Consider the following 11,326-nt stretch of genomic DNA (forward strand, 5'->3'; position numbering starts at 1 on the left):
ACAAATGTAATACAAAAGTAGCAACACAGTTTATTTTTGTATTTCAAGCAACAACTTTCACTCTCATTTTTTCAAAGATCAAAATTATTTTTCTTTTAACGTTAAAGTAATTCTCATACCTGCTGAACTGTTGTTTTTTTATGTTTCTATGGCTATTCTGGTGATTCTTTGTAGTCACTCTAATCTTTAGATTCTTGATCACACTTATCATTGGACGTGTCTGTAAACTGTTTTTCCTGACCTCATTAGATCAAATGAATTAAAAAAAAAAAAGATATTTTGAATCAAACACACTTTCACACTTTAAGTGGATACGAATAATGAGCTTGTTTCCCCCCCACCCCCCACATTAAAAGGCGAGTGGCAGTTCCAGCTTATAGGGTATTTCTCTCCATTTTGTGTCCAAACACTAAATGACCATGTTCGCCAATAAAAGTTGTGGACTACAATGTTTACTAGCATTTAAAATGGTAACCCTTTCCATTAAAAATTCACAGTGCGTGCAGCATGGTATGGAGGCACTCATAGATGCTCTTTTCTCAAATAAATATATTGAGAACTTCATGGCAGAAACAATAATCCCAAAGCGTCATGCTCTGTGGTCCCATCTGAGTTTTAGCAAATTCCCAACAGAAATTAGAATGAAAATGTGAAGCAGGTACAAAATGTAGATTGTGACGTGAACATATGCTTATACATAAATAAAGAAAGAATAAAGCCAAGAATAAAACTTGAAGACATTTATTTAATGTAGAATTTACAAAACACAGATCAGCTCTCCCCAGAGTTTCTATGGATGATTTTGTTCTAAATGGCGCCCCCTTCTGTTCAATGAAAACAGCTCAGACAAAATAATTTTAAAAACAATCGAATTTGACTTAAGCAAATCTTTCGTAAAGTAATATTTGAGACACGCAGTTCATTTACAGTACTTAGCTTGGTGTAGTAATTGTTTAAAATACCAGCGGGAAAAATGCAACAAACTGGTCAGTAATCATAAAAAATTTTGATTTGGAAAAATTGATTGCTGTAATGACAATGAACATGTTTTCACACATAAATCATTCTCAATGTGTTTTTCAAAGCAAAACATTAATAAAAAATAAATCCATTATAGTGTTTTCTTTTTAAAAATATTATCTTTTCATATCTGTCAAGTCTATTCCGCCATGCTCCCGTATTATTTCCCCGTAAATATCCCGTATTACTTGATACATTTATGAATTTACGTCTTTGTATGTTGTTAAAATGTTATTATGCTCAACATTTTTATTTATTTATTTATTATTATTATTTTTCTATTTATTTATTTTTGCCAAAATCGCTTTTGGTCATTTTTTTAGTGAATATATTGACGAGTCAAAGAGAAAATGTTCTCTCTTTTATTTTGAAATTTATCCTGTATTAATCTGAAAAGCCGGGCTGGACGAGCGCTTATGACGTCGGGTCTTCTCATCTGTATGTCATTTTTCTCAAAAGTTGGTGAGAAGCTTCGTGAAACTTATGGCAGCAACATAATTTGTCGTATTATTTCTACTACTAAGTTTTAATTTACAATATTTATGTTAAATCACCTTCTTACTGTTAAGCTGCTGCCTTGGTTTAATCTAGACTATTTCACAGTTAACTTTGCGTCAGTAGCGGCTGCGATACGTTAACTGCAGTATTTTAAAGCCAGCTGTCAGCTTTTCCTCCCCGCTATGCCATCAGCTGAAGCTCAACAACGAAAATGACGCCGCAGGAAAATAAACACGGGCTGAATGTGGATGTGACGTAAGGAGCGGGAAACAGCTGTGACATCATGGACGGCAGAAGAAAACTGTTTACCTCCGGCCACAGCTCCTTTCTGCGAGCAGACGGTAACCAGCTGACACGTCACCGCCCCTGTCCATGTCAGTTCTCAGCCATGTAACTTTCATTGTTTGTTTCAGACGGCTCGGCTACACTGTGGCACAGCACTCCAGTTAAAGAGGTCTGGCTTTTATTGTTGTCCGTCAATTTGTGCAATTTCCGGTCTGCATATTCAAATTGTACACAATTTCTTCAGAGGTCCAAATAATTGTATGTTTGGGTTGTGTTTCGTAATGATAACTTTAAGGAGTGTCTTTGTTTTCCAGAAAGGTAGTGGTTCTCCACTTGATGGCAAACAGCCATGTGGTCCAGACAGAGGTTCGCCAACACAGTGGGTCCAGAGTTCTGCTGGAGTCCCAACAGATTCCTGCTGTGGTCACAATGTACAAGGTGCTGAGGTGAGGTCAAAACTTAGTTATCACCACGACTATGTGCAAGATGTGAATAATAAAGATTTTTTTTGTTTGTTTGTTTTGTTTTTACATTTTTGATTATTTAAATAGAACATATACTCAGACTAAAACGTTAATGATGCATCTCTACCAAATATGGGAGGAATTTAAAAAAACATAATGGAGAGCTAAAAGCTAATGTTATAAGGTTCAATAGGGAATGATGGTAGTGAGTACGCTACACACAGTTTGTAAAATTATATTTTCAAATGTATTCCATTTAGATTTTAGCTTCCGAATAAAGTAATGGAGTATGTATAAGTGGCAACAAAGAGAAATTGAATATTTTATATAATTTTACATATCTATTTTTAGGCCTTTTTAGGCCTGTTGCAATAAATAATAAATCAATTAATTGCGTGATAAGTTAAATTGAACTCAACAATTTCCATCTGAATGTTTTATTGTTCCTCTCTGGATGATAAAAGTCTTCAGTCTGGTGCTTTGGTCCCAACTAGCGCCTTTTTTTTTCTTTTTCTTTTTTTTTTTTTTGAAGGACAGTTTTGTTTACAGAGACTTCATAATTCATTTTGTTTGTTGTTTCTGTTGTTTTATTTATTTTGGATATTTAAATGTCCTCCAGTTCCAGTGTTAAAAGTTCACTAGAATTTAAAGTTTATTTAATCTTTGTGATGTCATTACGAAATGATCTAAAAACAACATTATCATTTATCACAATAACTTCTGGGACAATGATCTGTTTCTGTAAATATCTGACACAGTTTTATACAGAGTGTAGAGAAGGAAGAGAGGATGGATGGATGGATGGATGGATGGATGGATGGATGGATGGATGGATGGATGGATGGATGGATGGACAGAAGGTGGGATTATTGGCAGATGAATGAATAGATGGATGGTTAATAAACTTTCAGACGATGGGGTAGAGTACAACATCTGGAAATAAAAATATATTTCCATACTCACCCGTACCTTTAACACACATACAGTAAACCAAGCTCAATTCTTTTCCAGACTGCTCAGAAATCCAGACGGTGTTGGTTTATAAATTAATAAACCTGACTGTTTCCTTCCTCTTGTGCTGCTTCCATGAAGCTTCCTGTGAAAGACCTGAGTAGCTCCACCATCCAGAGGCAGAGGAGGGAGCTCCAGCTCCTGATGGCCGAGCTGAAGGACAGGGAGCGAGAGCTGAACGCCATGTCGGCTTCCCATCAGAGACAGCATCAGGCCTGGGAACAAGACCGTCAGACTGCGCTGGTGCTGGAGCGGAGGTGTTCTCGTTTGGATGGTGAGAGCACAGAATGCTGTTAAAGTATTATGTAAAAATCGACTTTTTACATAATACTTTCTTTACATCATGTTATTATGAAGCAATCTGATTGGAGGATCAGAGTGTTGCAACCATTCAGCTGTGCAAAACGCCTGGGTGGACCTAGCTCCGCCTTCAAGACGCGACTCCTCCTTCAACAGATTCCAAGCTTCCGCCACACAGAGCAGCTCTCTCCCACAACTTCCTCACTGAGCTCCTTCAGACTAGCCAGCAGCAATTAGCAAACACCTGATGGAACTGTGCATCTGCTGAACTCATAATACAAGCTACTGCTCAGTGCAATGCTGGTAAAAATGTTGCTAAAGGATTAATAAAGGAGCCATGTTGGGATGACTTCCTGAAGGCGGTTTTGGAAAGAGCAGGAGTTTCTTCACAAGACAGAGATCCAATTTCAAGGCATTAGACTACGAAGTTCAGTTTCTTATAAGTTATTTGGTTTATATACATTTTTATAAGAACTGAAGGCAACATAGTTACTTGTTTGTGCTATAAAATACACAAGACTGCCCCTTTAACTGATGTAGCACCAACCCGTCCCGTCTTTTTACTGGATTGACAAAAAATGCATGAACTGAATTACACCAACACACAGCAGAATGAGAAATTGTGCAAGTGTTAATCTTCTGAGACGAGTCACTATTATAATCTGTTTTCATACAAAGCTTTTCATCTCACCTGATACCATTTAGCAAATGCCTCTTGTGTTTGCGTGTGTGTGCGTGTGTGTGTGTGTGTGTGTGTGTGTGTGTGTGTGTGTGTGTGTGTGTGTGTGTGTGTGTGTGTGTGTGTGTGTGTGTGTGTGTGTGTGTGTGTGTGTGTGTGTGTGTTTTCTCACAGATGAGTTGCAGAGGTCCAACGAGGTGATCAGTGTCCTGACTAAACACGTGTGGGTTGTGGAAAGCAGAGAGAAAGAGGCGCAGACGCAGCTAGGCAACGCTAAGCAGCTGCTGTGTGAGCTGGAAAAGCAGCAGCAGCAAGTCAGCCAAAAGTGTCAGGACTACGAGGTAACGACTGTCTGCCGACTTGTACAGCTGCTTGTATTCGCAGTAGTGGCGGGACTCCATTAAAACTTTTAATAGAGTTAATTACAACGTCTGTGGTTCAATGAAAAATGTATATCTACAAAATAATAAACATGTTCAATTCAGAAGCCCCTTTATTCTGCATAACTGTTGAATAAATAGACAAATGAGCTCAAGAACAAATATATTTGTTATTTTAATTTGTTATTCATGTTATTCAACCATCAGAAAAATGAGTATTATACTTATTTGGAAATGTGGCCTGTGGAAGCTAACATTAGCATTAGAAGTGTCTGTGCTACTGCTACATGTGTAGCATTGAGTAATTGAATAATTTCTCTGATAGGCTAACTCCTTTTAGCAGAGCTTGAACATGACAATAGTCTTTTCCAACATCCAATCAGATTGTGTTTTGAAGCAAAAAATTAACCCTCTGTGGGCCAATGGGAGCGGGTTTTTCATCCATTGCTGCTGTTTGTGGATATTGCTTGTGCGTTAGATTAGCGAATGTAGAAATGCTCAAATACATAGACTCTGGCCAGACTGTTTGTATGTGAAAACATTTATATGCAATTAATTGCCTTCACAATTTTACAAGAGTTTGGAAAAATTGTGACCTATGCTGCGATTTTTTTTTTCTTCCAGTTCCCTCCCTGATCCAACCTCAGTCCCAGTCAAACTAATATTAAAATTTTTTTGAAGGCAGCCAAAGAAAAAGAGAGGCTGGAAAAATGAAGTGGTTTGTGATATTTTCCAGGCAAAGAACCAGAGCCTCAGCTCCGCTGTCATGGCTCTGTCCACACAAGTTGGTTCCCTGCAGGTCCGAGAGGAAGAACTGAGTTCAATGCTCAAGCTAAAAGTAAATCCCTCAGACTCATAACTTAATCCAACATTCGTCACACATGTGACCTTATTACTGCTCCGTGTGTGTCTCTGTCAGGACAAAGACGTGGTCGAAGCCTCGGGTCGTAACCTGGAGCTGTCGGCGAGGCTCCAGGACCTGGAGACGTCGCTGGCAGAGAGTCGCTCTCAGGAGAACAAGCTGCTGAGAGACTTGGAGGAAACGAAGCGGCGTTACAGAGAAGCTAAGCACGAGGTCTCCCAGCTAAGAGGTAACAAACTACGGCTTCATTCAGAAAACTGGGAAAGCTGCTAGTTTTTATTGGAGAAATAAATCAGATTTTCCAGTATTTGACGAGCTGATCACCACTTAGAAAAAATAAGAAAACAAGGATTTTAAGCATGTTGGTCAGTGTGTGGACACTTTCACAGCCTCATCTGTGATGATGCGACGTTACTGACGTGAAGTTTTCTGATTATTAAAGAACAAATTGTAACTTTGCAGCTGGCTCATGTTGAAGAAAATAACATGAAAACAATGTTTCTTGGCTAAATTATCAAATATGTGTGGACATAGTTTTTATTCTTTGAGTTAAGTAAAAATGTGTGGAAATGCATTTAATGAATACAAATTTTCCTTTTGAAAAGTTGAACTATTGTTCAAGAAGGTTTTAAAAATTTTGATTCAGATAAATGTCTTTTTTTAAAACAAGTTTTAGTTTCTTGATCTTGTTATCCAACATGTATAAGAGTTACTGAAAGTCTTTGTCTTTAGAAGGATGAATCTAGAGCAGGGTGCCCAATACGTCGATCGCGGAAGGTTTTGAGTCGATGTCAGCAGGTGACAATGAACGCCACCAGGACGCTGAGAGCAGCACGTCCTCTTCTGACGGGCTTATAAAAAATATTCACAAAGATCCTAAATGTTTGTAGCTTCATTAAAAAAGAATAATTATAAAAAAAAATCTACGAAACGTGTTAAAATGAATAATCTCAGTAATTATTGTTTGAACAAGGTGTTGCGCAATTCAGTGCGTTTCGGTCCCATTAACAAAAAAAAAAAGAAAAAAAAAGGCGACTCAAAGACCGACTGACGAGCAGAGCAGGAGTTTAAATGAGCTACTCAACCACCGCTGTGTTCATGAGAGGCTTATTAATAATCGAGGAATAAATATCAAGCCTGGAAACCTGATATTGTAACGGACTGAATGTTGTGTTTTTAACATAATCTCTGCTCGGCTTGTGAGGCGCAGGCGTTTACCACGGCAACAGGTGTGCTAAACGACAAAGAGACAGAGAGTAAAAAGGTAGGAGTGGTGATCAACCCGAACAGTTGATCACCTGTTCGGGTTGTTTTACCTTTGTCTAACGTTGCTGTGGCTCATCACACCTGCTGTAGTTTCTGAAAGTTCAATAAACGACAAACTTGGACTAATTACCTCGTTCGTTTGTGAGCATACGTCACAACAAACATCAAATAGGACAAATATATTTCATTAAGTTTTAACTAATTCTACATCGATAATTATGTGAAATTAAATTAATTATATCCCGACTTCCGAAGATTTGCCTTTACCCTTTGGTTAGTTTCTCATATTGAGGTCATCAAACCAAAGTTCAGATCTACCATGACTGACCGACACCTGCTGGTTTGCAACCAGCTTCTGACTGAGAAACCAGTAAGCTGCTCCCAGTGTCAGAATCTCACTGAGGAAGAAACTGCGTTAGGTTTTCTGTCACTTTATTATTTCTGCTATAACTGATGCATATTCTCATACAAAATAAGTCAATAGAGTTTAATTTGCAATTTTTTGTCTTTGTGTCATGAGGTAGATCTCAAGCAGCTGGTGAGAGAAAAAGTAGATCTTGCTCTCAAAAAGTTTGGGCAGATCAGTTGTATCTCAGTATTTTCTTGACTGAGACGTTGGTGTTTAATCTGCGTGTCGCTGTGTTTGTAGCGGAGCTGCAGCAGCAGGTGAGTCAGAGCAGCAGGCAGAGAGAGGAGATCATCCGTCTGAAGCAGGAGCTGCAGCTGCTCCACACGGATCTGGCCCTGACTGGTACGTCACATGATCAGCTTCTTTCTCTGTAAACCCTCAGGCTGAGGCAGATTAATATTTCTCATCTGAGAGATTTCAATTCATCAATATATTACCTGAAAATGGTCTCAGAGTTTGTTTTTTGGATGGAGTGGGTACGATCCTAAGTACTTGTATGTGTTACCTTCCTCATGTAGCTGGATTCTTACAGCCATTTCACATTGTATTAAAAATCTTTGTTTTATTTTCAAACATTTTGAAAACCATGTATTATTTTTCTTCCAATTCAGAATTCTGCACTACTCTTCATTGGGCAATCGCATGAAATCCACAAAAAATATGTTGCGGTTTGCAGTTGTAATGTTGAAAAAGTTCAGCATGCTCTAATTTAGTCTTTTTAAAGCTAAAATAAAACTCTCTCTTGTTCTGTCGCTTCAGTTCTCAGCAGGTCTGTCTTATCGGTGTGTGATTTCCATCTCTAGCAGGCGTGTCAGGAACCTCCGATTGTCAGATAAAGTCCAACCTGCTGATCTTTGCTGTTAACAGGAGAGGGCGAGAGCTGGAAGGACGAGCTGCTGGAGCTGTCTCGCTCCAAGCAGGAGCGCATCATGTCGGAGCTGCTCTGCCTGCAGCAGGTACAACAGAGCAGCTGCTGCTAAACGTTACTGAAGCGCTCTCATGTCTTTTCCTTGTTCCTCCTGCTCCGTCTGGAGGTGATTTTCCTGTTGGTCTGCATGCCTCGCTGTGTTTCTGCAGCGCTCTCACTCTCACAACGTGGTTCCGGTTCACATAAAAGCTGCGACTGCAGGCATGACGTTAAATGTACAAACACAGATAAAATCCTGTCTTGTCCTCTACATCAGGGGTGTTTAACTCATTTCATTTTGGGCCAAATCAAGATCATGAATGTTCTTAAAGGGCCAGTTGTGCCAGAATCCATTTCTAAAACCCTTTAACCATCTGTTAAAATATAAACAAATTCTTAAAATTAAATTATATTAAACATCTTTTCAGTCCCTCCAGGAGTTTGTGATTGTTTTGGGGATTTTTCCTCAAATTCCTGATTCTTGATTTGCAAATTCTTGATTTGAGTCATTTTCAGGTCTGAATATGTAGGAAAAAATAGAGTATGGACAAGAGTTGTAGTTCTTAACTTTATTCTGAATCCCTTTGAAAACAATCCATCTACCTGTTTGTCTGCCAGATGCAAATTTTATACTTTAAGAAACACCTAACATTTAATTTAACATATTTATATGAATGTTCCATCAGTGTCTAAGCATACATTGAAAACTCAAATTTGAGCCTGGAGAAGTGTAGAAGTTTAACTCTGACTGGAGAAATGTGTTGCACTTTTCATCGTGAACGCCACAACAAGCAGCAGCAGCAGCAATGGTATTTCTGCTGGTGTGTGTTTTCCAGGTGTGTGAGAACCAGAGGAGTGACCTGCAGCTGCTGCGGCTGAACCAAGAAAGCACGCAGAGAGCTCAGAGGGAAACACACCATCAGCGATTACCTAGCAGGTGACAAGAAAATTTTTTTTCTTACCTCATACCCCCAGGACCAACAAAAAATCTGAAATTAGAAATTTTTTGAGAGAATGTTTTGATCTGCTAGGAAACGACAACAATCATTGCTGAACGTATCTCAAAGTCAGAGACATCAGAGTGGATGTGGTGGAGCGTTGAGTCCTGCAGGTGTGACCGGCCTTAACGAGCTGAACGTCTTTGTGTCCCAGGCAGGACGAATCGGCCTGTAACTATGCCGACATTCAGTCCCTGAAGAACCTGAGACCTGATCATGAAGCCTCACCGGTAGCTGGTGTTCACGACTCCGACACCAAACCTGAAGGCTTTCTAGCAAACATGACGGATGTAAGATATTTTATAAAAACTGTTTTAAAGGGACAGCATGGTGTAAAATTTATTTATTTATTTATTTATTTATTTTTTCAGTTTTGCATTATCTCATGTTATTCCCTCATCAAAAACACACCCGGAATGTTGCTTTGATTCTTTCATGCCTGTTTGATAAATCCCTTAATCTCCCATGGCAACCATTCAGGTGGTAAAAACGCCTGGGTGGACATAGCTCCACCTTTAAGACGCAGGGGTCATTAACTTTTTTAAAACTAGAGAACCGTTTTTGCTTTCAAAACGCTGGTCTAGAATTGCAAACTTACATAACCTTTGTTTAAAAAAAAAAATTGGTAACACTTTATTTGAAGGGGGTTGAATAAGACTGACATGACACTGTCATAAACATGACATAACACCTGTCATGAACATGAATAAGCCTTCATGAATATTTATGACTGTTGTCATAAAGCGTAAATTATGACACTTTTAATACAAAGTTGACATTATTCAAGATGTCGTTGTTATGACAACTTTACATTAACCAAGAAATCATTACTGATATAAATTTGTTATAAAAGTATTACTGATTGCACTTTAAAAATGAGGTAACTTTATGTTATTAAAGGTAAAGTTTAAACAGTAATGATTTTAATAGAGAAGAACAAAACTTTTACAAAAATCAAACATACATTTTCATCTATGGGATGCTTATTTGTGGAAAACTATGTAAAGAAAAAAAGCTGTTAATTTCCAATGCAACGACGAGGAAAACGATTATTACTGATACTTCTGTCAGGAATATTTGTCATTTCAGTATCGGCAGGTCAGGCTTTTTAAAGATTGGTAATCAGCGATCTGCAAGAAAACTGCAGTCGGTGCACCACTAGTCAAAAGGATAGTGAAAAATATACGGAAATATATAATATTGGTAAATAACAGTAAATGGCCAAAGTGGTGATATTTATATCAGATCATCATATCGATACTTTCTTATGGGAAACTATCATTGCAACCAAACCATCCTCACTGAGAGACATGGTGGTGGCAGTATCATTCTTTTCTTCAACAGGGACTGAGAAGCTGGTGAAAGATCAAAATGTTCAGGGGATTTAAACTGAACATATAACATACAAAGCACTTCTCTGGAGCTTTATGCGTTCTAATGACCGAGTCTCCTGTCCGCGCCTCATCAGGTTGCTGATCAGCTGTCGGCATGTTCTCTACAGCAGCCGCTGGGCATCTCCAGGTTGCTTCCAGGAGCTCCTGAAAGCAGCAGCAGCTTGAGATGTCACGCCTCCACAGGTTGTAATTCCAACTGTGAGACCGCTCAGCCACACACAGCCCACCACCACCCGAACACCACGATACCCAAGGTACAGAGAGGGCGTGGCAACCTGGATGGCGTAAAAGCTCCTCTAAGTCTGGGTGTGTAAAGATGAAGCCGCTTTGTTTTCCCCTCCAGGCGAGTGACGCTTCACCCAAAGCCTGCCTGAAGCACAATGTCAGCCAGCGAGATGGCTGGGTTTGACCAAAGACTGGGTTTCCTCTATAAATCATGAACTTTCAACCTCTGCAATCAGAGCAGCGAATAAAACAGTGTTATTGTTTCTGATAAAGAACAGACTCTGTTTTTACCTCAGGAAAAAATAAATTAAATGGCCTCAGTGTTTTTTTTGTTATCTTATTGAGTATTTTGTACATTTTTATAATCTATTGTAAATCTGATTTACTTAGCGTTTCTTTTAACCATGAGTCGTTTTTACATAATGTGTTGTGTGAAGTGGAGATGAACTGAAACCAGTCCTGCAGGGCTGATGAGTCTTTCCAGTTCCACTGCCTTCACATGGTGACTCACAGGAAATATCTAACGCTCTTTCTTGCTTTTACGTCTCGTTACCTGGATGATCTCACACTGCTTTTTGCTTTTTATATATATATATAAAGATTTATCTTTTACATTCCATGTCCCCTG

General features: G+C 38.8%; 1 protein-coding gene across 2 annotated transcripts; it reads left to right on the plus strand.

The window, feature by feature from the left end:
- Window positions 1-1,197: 1,197 nt before the first annotated feature.
- Window positions 1,198-11,312, plus strand: ccdc62 (coiled-coil domain containing 62). Of its 2 annotated transcripts, XM_014999457.2 has the most exons (13): window positions 1,198-1,859; window positions 1,932-1,972; window positions 2,118-2,249; window positions 3,360-3,552; window positions 4,432-4,598; window positions 5,374-5,475; window positions 5,557-5,728; window positions 7,415-7,516; window positions 8,042-8,130; window positions 8,918-9,018; window positions 9,234-9,369; window positions 10,548-10,727; window positions 10,817-11,312. In XM_014999457.2, the coding sequence occupies exons 1-13, from the start codon at window positions 1,802-1,804 to the stop codon at window positions 10,880-10,882; spliced, it is 1,539 nt and encodes a 512-aa protein (XP_014854943.2). In that variant the 5' UTR covers window positions 1,198-1,801; the 3' UTR covers window positions 10,883-11,312. The 2 variants fall into 2 exon arrangements, with proteins under 2 accessions (XP_014854943.2, XP_087866883.1); XM_088010757.1 differs by lacking the exon at window positions 1,198-1,859 and having other exon boundaries at window positions 1,867-1,972; window positions 2,122-2,249.
- Window positions 11,313-11,326: the final 14 nt, after the last annotated feature.

This window comes from Poecilia mexicana, unplaced genomic scaffold, assembly GCF_051168715.1.
Source record: "Poecilia mexicana isolate PSO_F unplaced genomic scaffold, ASM5116871v1 scaffold_12, whole genome shotgun sequence".
NCBI classification, from domain to species: Eukaryota; Metazoa; Chordata; class Actinopteri; order Cyprinodontiformes; family Poeciliidae; genus Poecilia; species Poecilia mexicana.

What these genes read in the sequence shown, in the direction of transcription:
- ccdc62 (XM_014999457.2), top strand. Translation starts at nt 1,802, where the DNA reads ATGGACGGCAGAAGAAAACTGTTTACCTCCGGCCACAGCTCCTTTCTG. An exon ending in CTCCTTTCTGCGAGCAGACG is followed by an intron (nt 1,860 to 1,931) that starts GTAACCAGCTGA and finishes TGTTTGTTTCAG; the next exon opens with ACGGCTCGGCTACACTGTGG. An exon ending in AGCTGCTCTGCCTGCAGCAG is followed by an intron (nt 8,131 to 8,917) that starts GTACAACAGAGC and finishes TGTGTTTTCCAG; the next exon opens with GTGTGTGAGAACCAGAGGAG.